The sequence below is a fragment of the Belonocnema kinseyi genome, chromosome 1 (genome assembly GCF_010883055.1).
Source record: "Belonocnema kinseyi isolate 2016_QV_RU_SX_M_011 chromosome 1, B_treatae_v1, whole genome shotgun sequence".
NCBI lineage: Eukaryota > Metazoa > Arthropoda > Insecta > Hymenoptera > Cynipidae > Belonocnema > Belonocnema kinseyi.
The window spans coordinates 79,237,228-79,252,735 of NC_046657.1; the positions used below are offsets into that span (position 1 = coordinate 79,237,228).

General features: G+C 35.5%; 1 protein-coding gene across 1 annotated transcript in view; it reads right to left on the bottom strand.

Moving 5' to 3' along the window:
• Positions 1-2,482: 2,482 nt before the first annotated feature.
• Positions 2,483-15,508, bottom strand: part of LOC117174585 (zinc finger protein rotund-like) — a 174,905-nt gene continuing 161,879 nt past the window's right edge. Inside the window, exon 6 of the mRNA XM_033363818.1 lies at positions 2,483-6,209. Coding sequence (XP_033219709.1) covers positions 5,076-6,209 — 1,134 coding nt within the window. The 3' untranslated portion in view covers positions 2,483-5,075. The remainder of the gene's footprint in view (positions 6,210-15,508) is intronic.

A 15,508-nucleotide genomic window follows, 5' to 3' on the forward strand; every position in this document is an offset into this window, starting at 1 on the left:
TTTATAGGGTAGTAGAAACATTTTTTTATACACTATAGAGCTTAGTATAAATCAGTTAAGATTAAGATTGCGATTCCGCTCGACAGAATTCTAAAATAAAGCGAAATGTGAACTTTTTCCTAATTTTAGTAATTTTGATAGATTTTAGCACTTTTTTTGCATTATTTTTGCAGTTCCTAGTGTCGGGTTAGAATTGTTAATTTCAATTTGATATATTAAAACTGAAAACAAATTTTGATTTTTTGTTTTGTAATTTAATTAGCGCAATTGTGTATGTGGCTGAGTCGCCCAGATGTGCAGGTGACTGGCGACCGCAATTTTGCTGGTAGCTGGAGAGCGTAGATATGCAGGTAGCTGACGAGTGTAATTATTGTGCTGATAGCTAGTGAGTGCAATTGTGCTGGTAGCTGACGAGCAGTTATGCAGGTCGCTGACCAGGACCATTTGCAGTTGACTGACGAGCGCAATTGTGCAGGTAGCTGACGAGCTTAATTGTACAGGTAGCTGACGAATTCGGCTATTCAGGTAATTTACGAGTGCAATTGTGCTGGTAGCTGACACTTGTATTTATGCGGGTAGCTGATGAACACATTAATGTAGACAGCCGACGAGCGCAATTGTGCAGGTAGCTGACGAGCATATTTGTGCAGGTAGCTCACGAGCTCAGTAATGAATTACAAAGTGCTATATACAATTATGTGTTACACAATTTTTGCAACGAAAAAAAAAACCTTTAAATTTATTCCCTTCAATGCTAAAACAGATTTTCACTATAAAAATGAAATGTGGGCAAAAGAGCGAAGTGCATTGACGTCGTGTAGAAGATTACTGGACGGTATCCGTTTGAATAGATTTGGAACTCACATGGGATGGAGGCAGTTATTACTTTGCAAAGGAATTTTAACTAAAAATTGTAAAACCATTGTACCTTGAATATTAAAAAAAAAAAAGGACAAGGAACGAGGTTGGAAGGGCTGAAACAATAAAATAAAATCACTCGGGTTTTTAGGGTGGAATTCTTTTAACGTGATAGTTTATTAAACGAAATCATAGTTATAATAATAATAATAATAATAATAATAATAATCATCCTCAAAGAAACTAAACATAGAGAGAAAAATCACAATTAAAGCGCGGGGTCTCTGGATCCCCCTCACCTCCGTAACAAACAAAACCTATTTCTCCTAATCTTCTATTATTCATTCTTTATCCTCAATCTCGCTCTTCTTTACAAACTCTCGCTTTTCTTTACAAAAATTTCCTTATACAAGGTAGAAAACTGAAAACAGCGACGTTCTCATCATCCTTTCAGAACATTGGCTTTGCTTTCGTCGATTACAATAAGTCGCAATAATGGTAGAATATTATACTTTCTTAATAACAAACTAATAGTAAACAACTTGAGCACAGGTGAGACGCGACGCGAACGCTCACCCGCCAGGCCTAGATTCTCAAAGGGGACGCTCGAATTTCGATTTCATTTATAAAACAATTTATTTAAATTTTTCACCATTTTTTAACAAATTTAAAAAAATTTAATTTAAACAAATTATTTTATATCACAATGTTACATTACCTCTATGTAACATTGTTATGTTTTGGGAGCGGAGTGGCGCAACTTTCTAGTTATCTTCCGCTCACCACTCTCTAGTTATGTTACAGTTACATAACTGCTACGTTAAATTTATGCAACATTTATGTAACATTTGTTAAATTAGTGTAACATACCATATTTGTACAAAAGAAATCACTTTCAGCAAAAATTATATATTTCTAATATTAGCTATGGAACTTGTTATACAAGATATTCCAAAATAATTTATTATCCTCGATTAATTAATTTCTTGTTTAATATATTATCGTGTTCAGTCGTCCCCTATGAGATTCGCAAATCGAGATCCCCCAGTGGGTGGAGCCACGCAGACAACGTCTGTAACAAGAAATTATCTACAGTTTCGCTTCTTTTTCTATACAAGAGAAAAAAGAAACACCTTTATCGACACAATCGGCTCGCCACCTCGGCGCTTCGAAAATCGAAGTTCGGAGGGGAAAAAAAACATGAAGAATTCGTTTTTTTTTTTCAAAAATAGTACTTAAAAAAAAAGTTATGAATCGGCGTCAACAATATTTCCAAATCAACTAAGTACGTTTGTTCTAACAAATCAAAATCGGCTCAAAAGTACGTCTCCTTACCTTTTTTTCTTCAATCCTCGAATCGTTCGTAAGCTATCTGACATAAAATATTTAAAATGTATATATTTTTTTTTAAAGGGTTTTTTCAACTTCCCCTAAGCTGCTTGTGTAAAAATATTTCTTAAATAGTCTTCACTTTTTTTATCAAAAAAAAGAAGAGTAAAAAATGTATAAAAGAAGGTTTGAAATTTTAGAGGGATTCATTATTTTGATTTTTCGTGAAGAAAATATGATTTTCCCGAGGAAAATTGTTTTATAATGAAATTATGTATTTTCTTCTTTGAAAATTGTCAATAATAGCAGTAGTTAAGAAATCAAAATTTTGTCCAAATGTTAAAACTATTGCTACGCAACTGTCATGTATTTGTTACATAACTGTTATATAAATGTTACATAACATTTATGTAACATTTTATTTACTTTGCAGAAAAATTAAAAGCTGAAACTTTTCCCTTGTCTTAAAATTGTTAAAAGAAAAATGTCTGTATTACACTAGAAGAAATTTTTAAAAATAAAACACACCAGAACAGTGAATCCCTTTTGGTCTCAATTGTTAATAAAAATGAATTCGCACAGCGAAGGGGATTTTTGTATTCAAACTTAACAACGATTCGGAAATTTGAAATTCCAAAATTATTTATAGATAAACTTGAGAAAGGAGATGGCCTCGCCGAGATCGGAGCCGACTTAAAAAAAAAGAAAAAAAAAGAAAGGAAATCGCAGAGTCGCATTTGCAATGAAAATTTCGCCTCTTCAATCCCTCCCACCTCCGTCGTTGTCACATATTAAAGGGTCTATAAAAGAAAAGAAATCCGGACATCTCGCATTCCTTCTCTCTTCATTATAGACAAGGTACTTAGAATATTTTTCGTAAGTCTATCGTTTACCTTATACACCTACCAAATATTTAATTAATAATAATAATTAATAATAATAATAATTAATAATATATATTCATTTATATATTTATATATATAATAGTTATATACAAGAGGTCTTTCATACCACTCTCTTTATTTGTGTCGTGTTTTTGTGTATGTGTGCGCGCAACAGCCTTTCATGGCGTTTCCCCTCCCTGCGTGGCACTATCAACCTAATCTACTATTTTTTTATTCTTACTCAGAATTACCTAGTTTTTTTCTCTCACACACTCTTCCTCTCACTCGATTTGTGCCCTCGTGTGCTTGAAAAAATCTCGCCCTTTTTTAATTCTTTCCTCGATCGTGGTTTTGTTTTTAGTTTAATTTTTTCGAGATTCGTCGAGATTCTTGGTATCGTAAGTGTAAGTACTTTTGGACATCAAATTTCAAAGATTTAAATAACGATCGAATTTCATTTGAAGTTTCGATATATGCGAAATTGAATTTTTTTAGCTGTTTTAAAACCGTGTTTTTCATACCCGCATGTTGCAAAATCATTCGGAAATAGTTTTCTTTCCAGATTTAACACAAATCAACAAATTATACAAATTCTCTTAAAAAATCAACTCTAAACTCGATCTCACCTAAACCAGACCAAGGAAAATAGGCCAGTCAGTAAAGCGTTTCGTGGTGACAAAATTTGCGAAATCATGTTTTTTTGACAATTTCGACCAAGATGTGAATCTGGGGGGAAAAAGTTGAATTATAAATGAAAGATATTACAAAGATCTACAATGATCAAACTTGATCAAACTTCAATATCGATTTATTTGTTTAGTAAAAAAAGCCGACACAATTGACCACTTTCATAGTTTAGCAATAATAGTCGTAGATCCTTCAAAATCTATGATAATATGTAATTTTTCAGGTGCTCTAGAGAGTTTAGAATTTTTATCCGCAACATCTGCAACCATTTTATTTTCTTGCCGCGAACGCATCATGTGAGGTTTTCGCGTTGAAATTGAATTACCGTTTTCAAAACGCGTCAGCTGCAAGAATGTCGTGAATGAAGCAACATTTGTTCAAACTTTTTTTATATTATTTATCATTTTGGTTTTATTTTTCGAAAATACTGTGAGAAACTCAAAAATTCCAAGTTTGAATTAAATAACGTGAAAAGGTTGCAAAGATCTACAATTTAGTGAAACGTCTGTGAAAATATGTATTTTTTCAGGTGCTGTAGAGAGTTTAGAATTTTTATCCGCAACATCTGCAACAATGTTTTTGTCGCGAACGCATCATGTGAGGCGCTCGCGTTTAAATTGAATGGCCGTTTTAAAAATGCGTCAGTTTCGAAAATCTCGTGAAAGAAGCAACATTTTTTAATATCTTTTTTCGATAGTACTTGTCATTTTGGTTTAATTGATCGAAAATACTGTAAAAAAAAACTCAAAAATTCTAAGTTTGAATCAAATAACATGAAAAATATTACAAAGATCAACAATCTTGTGAAAAAGTCGGTGAAAATTTTTTTTTCAGGTGCTGTAGAGAGTCTAGAATTTGTATTCACAACATCTGCAGTAAAAAGAGGAAATCACTTTATTCAAATATATTTCAGATTCTTTTGTCTTTTACTGTTTTAACTATATACATATGTATCCCTTTATATATTTCTTCTGACATCTTTTACCTTTAACCAGTTTTTGTTGATGAAATACGCAGAGATACAAGCACCTGAAAAAATAGACAATCTTTGAAAAACCAAATTTGGAAAGTGGCCAATTTTTCCGGTTTCAATTTTTTCCAATTAAAAAAACAAACTAATGTTAGATATTTTTAATATCCTCAATTCATAATTTAACTTTTCCCACTATAGATTCATTATCAGGCATCAAGACTACACGAATATCACTATCGCTTCGACTTGGAGATTTGTGTCACCAAAACACTCTTTTTTCACACTTGGACTGGCCTGAAAGGACTTTGAAAACTAGTAAAAGTGTGCTAAAGTTTCCGCTAGAGTTACTGCTTATCCTTGAGTCCCCCAAGCAACGCATGACTCTCCATGCTGGCACTCAGGTTGCTCAAATTGCTCAAATTCCCAAGATTTCCCAGATTCCCCAAATTCCCCAAATTCGGCTGATGCGCATAATTCCTGATCTGATGAAGACTGATCAGCTGATTGGGAAACGAGGTGGCGTTCTGATTACTAGTGGTCCCGGGAGTGACACCACTAGAGCTGACCGGACTCGATTTTTGGGAATTGAAAGCCTCGTACAAATAGGGCCTGGAGGCCGGATGATGACTGCCCGGGTAGTGCAGATGATTCAGTGGATTTAGAGGATGTTGCATCGACGAGATCGAGTTGATCGAAATCGAGGAAATTGGCGTGAAGGCTGAACTACTGTTGGGATGATTTCCAGGCTGGGGAGTCTGCTGCCTCGAGTCATTCTCCAGACTGTCCCGGTGTCCCTGGTGCAGAAGCATCTCTTGCGTGTTCTGGTTCTGATGATAGTCCCCGTGATGGTGATGCGGCAATCGATCGTGAAGCTCGCTGATGACGGAATCGGGACTGACTTTGGGCCAGTGGTAATCCTGATGATGGGCCATTGCGTGAATCGAAGGCCTGAGACCCGTCCCGATGATTGGTGGTCTCTTGTCAGTTCTTTCGGCGTGTTTCTGCATGTGCTTGGCTAGATAAGTCTCCTGGGTGTAGCTTTTGCCGCAGTACTGACAGATGTGGGTTTTCAGATGTTTCGACTCCTTGTGCTTGGGTATGTGCTCCAGGAGACTTGGCTCGTCGGAGAAACACTTGTAGCAGGAGTTGCACTTGTAGGGCTTGTCGGTCTGGTGACAGCGACTGTGGCTCTGCAGGTTGCTCAACTGGCTGAAGGCCTTCGTACAGCCAGGGTGTCGACACTTGTAGGGCTTGTCGCCTGTATGCGTGCGGATGTGCTGCTGCAGATGGCTCAACTGGGTGAACTTCCGTTGGCAGATCTCGCAGCGGTACGGTTTGATGCCCAGGTGGATCCGAGTGTGTTGAGACAGGTACGACGAGTTCGCGAAGGCCTTGGAACACTGGGTGCACTTGTAGGGCTTCGCCTCACGCATGTGGATCTGGGTGTGGAGCTGCAGGTCAGCTTTGCTCCCGAAGATCTGTAACAGATCAATAAAAAGGTTCCTTTTTAGATATAATTTAGACGTAGTGTCCACTCAAATCCGGGGAAAAAAATCCCTGACAATTCCAGGTATAATTTTTCATAGTACGAAATTAAGAGACCTTTTCTGATATTTGCCCATTATTTCTGTACATTTAATATAATTTACCTGTAAACTATGTTAAGTATAAAAAATTAGTAAAAAGTAATGCACCTACGGAGGCACAACGTCAAAATTAATTTTTCTTCAAAGTTTTGTGTCCAACGAAATAAAAAATGAATTTAATGAAAGTTTCGTTAAGTTTTCTTTTCCGTTGTTTTCTGTATAAAATATGAATACGACATAAGTTTGACATTATTTCTTTTTAGCCTTATTTTATTTTGAAAGCTTAGTTTTTAACCAAATTAGAAAAATTATATTATAAGATATTCTTAAATGCATTAACGCCGTCGATTAATCATATAATTGATTAATACCAGAACATAATTAATAATTTCTTGACTTTGACCCAAAAGTTCATTTATTTGATAATAATTCAAACAAATTTTTTTCTCTTCTAATACTTGAAATTCAGTGCATATTTAGGTAAAATTGATATAGATAATGTATTAAATTCTATTTGAACCGCTTTAAATTCCTAGCGTTGCAAGTAATAATATTGCATTTCCAACAAAATAGATAAGGTTTTAACCAGACAGTTGAATTTTCAACAAGAATACTTTTCGACCAAAAATACTATTTTCCAGCAAAATACATTAATTATCAATCAAATAGTTAAATTTTCAACTTAAAAAATATTGATTTTCATCTAAATTGTTGAACTTCGAACTAAACAAGGATCATCTTTCAACCAAAAATGTAATAAAGAAATTTTCAGTTAAAAAAATTAATTTTCCACACAAACCAATGAATTTCCAACCAAAAGGATGAATTCTTAACGAAAATGACGAATAATTAACTGGAATACTTAAATTTTTCAACAATAAGAATAATTTTCTACAAAAAATAATATTTTCCAACAAAGTACATTAATTTTCATTCAAATATATGAGTTTTCAACAAACAAGCAAAAAAAGATCAATTTTCAACCAAACAGTTGGATCTTGATCTAAAAAAAATCAGTTCAATGCTAAATTTTTAACTAAAGTGATGAATCGTTAACTGAAGTAATTGACCTTTAATCCAAAAAATCATTTTTAGCACAAAATACGAATTTTCGAGTAAAAAACATCATTCTTCAGTCAACAATTAAATAGTTAAATTTTTGTTTACAAAAATTAATGTTAAAAAAAACGATGAATTAAAAAAAATGGAATGTCCAACTGAAATAGTTAAATTTTCAATTAAAGAAAAAAATTAATTCTAATCGAAAAAAAAAGTCAACAAAATATTAAATTTTTTTACTGAAATAGTTAACTTTTCAGTAAAAACAATTAATGCAGCCAAAGAAAGGAAGAAAGAATTTTATATACAATATCTTATTTTTCATGAAAGAGATACATTTTTAATTAAAATTATGCATCTTCAAGAAAAAAGTTAGTTTTTAGCACAACAGTTTAACTTTCAACGAATTAATTACATTTTCATTCCAAAAAGTATGAGCTCTGAACGAGAAATATAGTATTTGATATGTCAACAAAAAAGATTTTAATCTTTAATCAAAAACAGTTGAATTCAACCAAGAAAGACGAGTTTTTAACATGAGTTGAATTTTCAACCAAAAGAAACCAATTTTTCGTCAAAATACATAAATTGTCAACCAAATACTTAAATTTTTATCTAAAAACGATACATTTTTAACGAAAAATAGAATATTTAAATTTTTTGCTAAAAAAATTGAGTTAAGAAAAAAATAATACGAATTGGTTTGAAAGGAGACACAATGTTTTCTAGAATTTCGCTCTATAATGCCTTCAAAATAATAGGTTAAGCTGAACCGTGGCAGTACGATTCTGGCGCGAAATTTAAATTGTCATTTGATCAACTTTGTACAAGAAAAGGGAAGCAAAGTTATTTGCAGCACAAAATTCAAAACATGTTAAAAATTCCAATCGTCATAAAAATTGTAAGTTTTTCTTGATTTATAACCTGTAGTGGATATGAGTAGATTTTAAAACTTGAATATCTCAGTATTGTTTTGCATTCGAAATTGTTGGGAGTTAAGGTTACAAGAATGTAGCCAATAATTAGAGCAGCTGGACCAATGGCAGGAGATTTCATTGGCATTAGCCGTGCTCTTGCATAACTTACAGCTGCTGGTGTTTAATTACAATAATAGAGACGTTGGTTGGAGGGGCGGACAAGTCTCGCAATTATTTCAGCCCCTCATTACGCCAAAGTCTTTTAAAAAATAAGAATTCACATTTCTCATCTCACCCTCCACTAAATTTATTTACGTTCTACGTGCAAAATAGGGCGTGTTTTAGATACAGTGTAATATAATCAAGAATCTGCCGAATATTTTGTATTTAGTATGAGTTTTTTTTTAAATCAGATTGACTGAAAAAAAGTTAATTTTGAGAATTTCCTGATGTTCAAACAAAAAAAATGAATTCTCAACGAAAAATGTAGAAAAATCGTTGTAGGAGACAAATTTTTACACGAAAAGACGAGTTTTGAACCAAGAAAATTACATTTATACCAGAAAAGACGAATTTAAAAACATATGAGTTTTAAATAAAATGATCGAATTCTGAAATCAATAATTGAATTTTCAACAAAAAATCTGTTAAATATTAAAATTCTCAATCAAAGAGATGATTGCCAACAAAAGAAATTAATTTTCAACTAAAATAATGAATCCTAAAAAAACAATTTAACAAATTGGTTTAACCTTCAACCAATCAGTTCAATGTTTACTAAAAAAAGATGATTTCAACAAATAATATAAGTGTAGATATTTCAACAAAAAAAAAAGAATTATTTAAATGCAAACCAGTCAAATTTGTGCAAAAAAGAGGAATTTTCAATAAAATCATTGTATCTCCAAAAACCGAAGAAGATTAATTGTCAACCGAACAGTTGCCCTTTTTTTTTAAATAATACGAAATTCCTAATGAAACAGATGAATTTTTAAACCAAAAAGACGAATTAAAAAAAAAAACATGAACTTTTAACCAAGAAAGATTTTAGATGAATTTTTAACATCAAAATTTAAGTTTTCAAGAAAAAGTTAATTTTCTGCCAAAAGAGTGGAATTTTCAACCAAAAAAGCTGAAATTTCAAACAAAAATGATAATTTTTTGAAACAAAACTGTTGAATTTTTAACAGTCCTTCTTTTCCCAGGAAATTAATAATTAAAGACCAGAATATCAATCTGGTAATTTAATCTTCTATAAACGGAATAAAGCAATATCGAATAAAAGTGAAAAAATGTATCATACTTGACAGTTATTTTAAAGTTTGAAGTGCCTCTTATAGAGATTCCTGGACTGTTCCCTGATTTCCAGGTTTTTCAACAAGATACCGATTAAATCTTGTTCGCAAATTCTTAAAGAATCGCAATTATTTGCAAAGTATAGCATGTGGAGAGGACAGCGTGTCGTAAAACGTAATTGAGGTGAATTTTTAGAGTGGAAGCTGACTTGGAGCTGAAAAACAATGGTTGGGGACGTCGCTACCTGGCCATTGAGGCGAGCGGCTCGTAACGAACGGTGAAGGGTTTCATCGTAGAACGCTTTCTCGGCCCATTAGTATATAGGAACCGAGCAAGGTGGTTCGTTCGTGCGCGTATATTTATAAATAAATAAATAAATGTAAACGAGAGCCGGCCGCGAGTAGCAGTCACAGTCACAGTCATAGTCAGAGTTGCCGCACACGAGAGAGGCTGACCTTGTCTATCACGACTTAGCCTCCAGGCAAACCTGACTTGCTCGGAACTTTGCTACCGCATAGATCTCTCTCTCTCTCATTCTTAATGTTTTTTATCTCTCTTCTCTCTCTTTTTCTTTTCTGCCCCCTCTTTTCCTGGCTACCGCTCCTCTGCTCATAAACCACAGGAATAATTTATTTAGTCACGAAATTCCGATTAGGGTCTGTTGAAAAGAAACCCAAGAATTTCGGGGTTAAGGCCTTATTATTTAATTTAGGGTTTTGGCGACACGCAAACTCGGCTAAAAAAATCCCTAGATTTGACGTTACGTAAAAGCAGAGGCACCGGGTCAGTGGTCAACCACGATCAGGATTCCTACTGTGGTTATTCAGGAATCTTGAGGTGAGAAAAAAAAGGGATTGCTGATGAGGAAGCAGATTGGAATTCTTTCATGATGTGGTTATCTATATACATCTGGGAGCTAATTTTTGGGATTAAATTGTCTACTCTTTTCGACAGTTTATTGTCTACCTATAACGGTCCCTATTTTCCCCTGTGAGACTAATTCTTTCAAAGATAAAGAACCAGAACTGGCGACAAATCCAAGATTCTGAGATATAATGATTTTAATTGCGAATATTGAGACCATTGCATGTGATATTTTACGTAAGACTTGATATAAAAAAAAGTGAGACAGGTAGGCAGTTCCAACAGCTGACTTGGCACGTCCTTTAACGGCTCGCGCGACATTTTTTATTTCCTCCTTTCGAAACGTGTCCTTGCAGATGTCAAGTTCGCACGGCCCACGTAATCTCAGCCACTCTTAAGGGGTCCAGACACTCGTATTATAAAGTCTAAAATTCCCAAGTCTAAACTACAAGTATTATTCCTACCTTGAAACATAACGAGCCTCTCATCATTCTCACACAAAATTCAACAAAGGCTAAATTGAGTCCAAAAAATAAGTCGCAAAATATGCAATTTTTCTTCTCTAATTTCCTAGTCAAACTTTTGGGCCACATAAATCGTAAATTGAGATACTAATTAATCGAAATCACCTATCCTCTTCGTCACCTCATCGAATAACCCCCCCCCCCCCCCCCCCCTCCTTAGATTGGCCTCTATTATCTTTTATTGTGAAGATGTCGATCACCACTTTGGGACTCATCCAAATGCATCGGCGGCTTCGAAAGGGAACTCTATTAAGGGCCCGCTCGTCAGACAACGCGATCTCGATTTGAGCGTGACTCCTAGGTTCTCCCGACCCATAGCTGGTCATTAAGGTCGTCCAGGCGGACGAATATTTAAATTGAATTTACGAGTTCTGGCCCCAGGCTACGATGGGACTCATATCCCAGCCGCGTAACTAAGGCCCATTCTCCCACCTCATCCTGCCCGTCTTAAAAAACCAAATCAATCATCGCCGTCAGCACCGCAACCAAAATCAGGCCCGCATTCTTCAAAGTTTTTAACTCTAAAAATATTTTGGGCCTTATCAATATTGCTATACTTTAAGTTTATATTTTTATTACTGTTATATAATAACCAGACACTTTTGTGCCTTATCTAAAACTACCTGGGCCTTTTCAAAATACGCTTTAATTTATTTTTGAGACTTATACAAGTATGTATCAAAACCTTTTGGGTCCTAACTCCTATAAAATGGAACTCCAAAACTTAATAGACTTGCCCAAAATAGCCCATGATGTGAGGAAAGTAATGGCATGTAATTAGAACCGATTTTTTACTAAAATTCAGAAGCCTAATTTTGGAACCCGAAATATGACTTCTGGACTTCCAATTAGATTCTTGATTTGCATTCAGCGAAGCATAATGTCTGGGATTAGCCAGGGACGCGTCCAGAGCGACGGAATGACTTATTTGGCCTCAGGGATTAGGATGAACGTATTATATCGATTTAACTGCGAACGAGGCCAGTGCCTTCTCTATTTTTCCCCCACCTTCTTCCTCCCATTTTGGGTCTTGTTCCGGGTCCGACTAAGAAAAAAAGATAAGCTACTGTAGACTGGTGATTAATTTCACTCGGCGCTAGTCGAAATTATCCCTTTCAAAACTTAAGTCTAATTTAATAAATGTACTTTAGAAGCAATACTAATTTCAAAAGGCTATTGAGATATTTCGAAAACTAAAATAGTGATTAATATAAATTGACTTCTATTGTGTAAGTCATCTCATTGTCTATCCAGAATACATCCCATATCCTAAGATGGAACTAATACTTCCAGAGATATCAGACATGAAAGATTAATTTTGATATAACTAAAATAACTCTTTATTTACAAACATTTTGGGCCTTGACCTTGACAGAGGAGGTAACTTGAGTACCGAAATGGGAGTAACGTAGTTAAATTCAAAGCTAGTTTGCGTCAAGGTCCACGACCTTGAACGGAATCTCTTCAACGACAACCTGTTGACGTTTACTCTCCGGTGCCAAGAAGCATCCCCTTAATTTAAGTAGCCAAGTCCAACTTGAGGAAATTGCCAAAAATAGGGGGGCAACTTCCGGTTCAAGACTTTTCGATCCCATGTTTGATATATATTAGATATATATTTTTTATATTATATGGACACGCTCTAGCTGAAGGTTTACATCAAAGTGGATTAAGGCCCTTCTTTGGGGCCTGCTGAAAGGCCTACTTAGTCGAGAAATTGTCGATGGCACGATGCCGGGCTAAGAATCACAGATTACGGGATCTTCGGTCCATTGAAATTGCGCCCTCTTCCCGATTGAAAAAAAGCACTTATATCCTAGGACCTAGGCCTCACACAAGGACCTCATCCGTCATAGGATCGAGGAAACACCGGATGCTTCACGAAAAGCCACCCAAATTCCAAAAAATTGGATTTTTTTATATCGAATAAATGCTACTACAAAAAAAGTTTAAGAAATGCTAAAAAAGAATGAGAAGACGATAAATAACGTCACCAAATGCAGTATTCGAACCGTTTGAAGGCCGAATTGAGACGACTGTAAAAGTATTTATTTCTTCTCGCGTGGCATGTATATCGAGTTAATTTTTTTTTGCTCTCACTATCAACTTACGAGTGATCTCGTAAATGTGTTATGCAGTCTTGCGGGTATTTTTTCCGCTCTCTTTGCAAGTTTTACGCTCGTTGAGCATCGGGTGGAGGACGTCGAGACACAAGGCCGATGGAGCTCCCCTCCCCCTTTCATATGGGACCTTACCCCCTCCAATCGAACCCCGTTAACACGCACGAGGCCCCACGTGCTTGGAAAATGGAAAAGGGTCGCCAGAAAAGAACAGGACCCTGTATAAATAAAGATCTTGTGGTGATGCTTTTGTGGGACTCGTTTCGGGGACAGATTTGTGATAACAATCGATCAGTCGCGTGCAGGGGCCTTTAGACGATTATTAATAACAATTTTGGAGACAATTCCTATTGTATTGCTTCTTTATTTTTATAGGTCCTTTTTTGAATCAGATACTTTTAGAGGAAAGGGGTGTTGTTGTGAATTTTAGAAAGTCTCAACTTAACATCACGATGTATGATAGTGCAGATAAGGCCCAAAAATCACCAGCTCGTGAATATGAATGTCCATAAAAACTTCAGAAAATAAGATACACAGCTCATTTTTGGCATGGCCGACCTCCTCGATGGCAAGAAACCCCCCCTGTGTGTATTTTCATCACAAATGACTTCTAACCTCAAAAACTCTTAATTTCAATGATAATCAGATATTGAGATTGACCGAGTGGTTAGATTAAATAAAAATCTTGTAATAGCAGGAGCGAAGAGTGAGTTGGAATCGATAGTGGAGCTAGGAGCGCGTGAAATCGAGGGACGAAGCGGTCTGGCTTGAAGAATGGTACTACCCGGGCGCAGGGGTAGCGCCGCTATAGGTCGACCAATTAGAAAGAGGATTGTATAATTGGGGAGATAAAGAATCAAGAATTCCCAGGCACCTACCAGCTGCTGATGCGGAGGCTGTAGGATAGCAGGCAGGTACAAACGGACAGACGGATGGCCGAAAGGCCGGTAGGACCAAATCATCATCATCATCATCATCAAGGACCAAAAACCAGTTTCACACGTACTCGCTCACGCAACGGCGAGAATCGAGTCGGCGGACCTCCTAGCGCACGTCTCGCGCCTCAAGATTGTGTGCAATGTCCGCGACTACTTTGGTATCCCACTGTGGAAGAGCGATCGATCTCCATATTACGTAATGTGTCCTGGGGCTCAGCTTCCGCCTATCTTTTTTATTTCATTCACTCCTTGTATTAATGAAATCTGTAATTACATTATTCCTATTCAAAATGTACGAGATTCGTTCGTCTTTAGTGATTAGTTTCGCCAAGTCAATGTGAGGCTGATATCTCAGAAACTATTGGTCCTAGGGATATAGGGCGTTTGGGAAAGCGGATGAAGCAAATTTGGATGGACTTCTACTGATTGTATAAGTCGTTTTTGAGATAGGAGAATCTGAAGATTGTTTTAAGGTGAAGCGAAATATAACGAGCTGAAGAACTGAAATTGAAGAATGGAATATAGATACTTTTTCATAAAGTAAAATTCTATGGTGTATTTTAGGGTTCCATGAAGCCTAAATAAATGCGATAAGTGTATGTCTCGATTAGGAACGACGGTCAATGCCGAGAGCTTTCTAAACTCGGGGCGAGGACACGTGCACGCGATTCGAAGTTAAGAGCACTCGTGGGTCGATTGTATTTCGCATGAGTGTCCTTTGGTATTATTTACTAAAACTTTTAATTAAAGGGTTTCAAAAGAGAAAAAAACGCTTGAGGGCGCCCTTGTACATGGTGAGAAAAATATTTCAATTTTCAAAATCTGCCAGGCATTTAAGGTTAATATCTAGGCCTAAATAGGGCGTCATTTTTATAGAGCAAAATACTTATTAAGGGCATTTACCATACTGTCACGTGACCAATTCTTTAAAACTAAATTAATCATAAACTAAAACGTCGAATAAATATTCAATACTGAAGAGGCGTAAAGGAGGGAAAAACGATCGTCTGCTGGTATAGAAAATTAGTTTCCCTTATTAGTTCATAAACAATGAATATTTAAAACTTATGCAGACATAAAAGAAAGACGAGCATCTGTGTGGTATAGAAAATTAGTTTGCCTTATTATTTTATTTCTAATGAAATTTCAAATACAAAACAGGCGTAAAGAAACGAAAGACGAACTTCAGTCTGGTATAGAAAATTAATTTGTCTCATTATTGTATAGAAAGTTCGTTAAAAAGAGCTGGTCACTTGACAGTATGGTAAATGCCCTTAAGAGGAGAGGAGATAATAGAACGAAAATTTATCAGTATCATATTTTTTTGCTTTACGATCCTATCAATATGAATCAAAGTAATAAAATTACAGTAGAATATTGTTTCGAAAATGGAAGGTCAATGCTTTGGAACAAGCAGTTTACTTACTTGCCTGAGTGAGTAAAGAGAAGTTAGAGAATGGGGGGGGGGGGGGG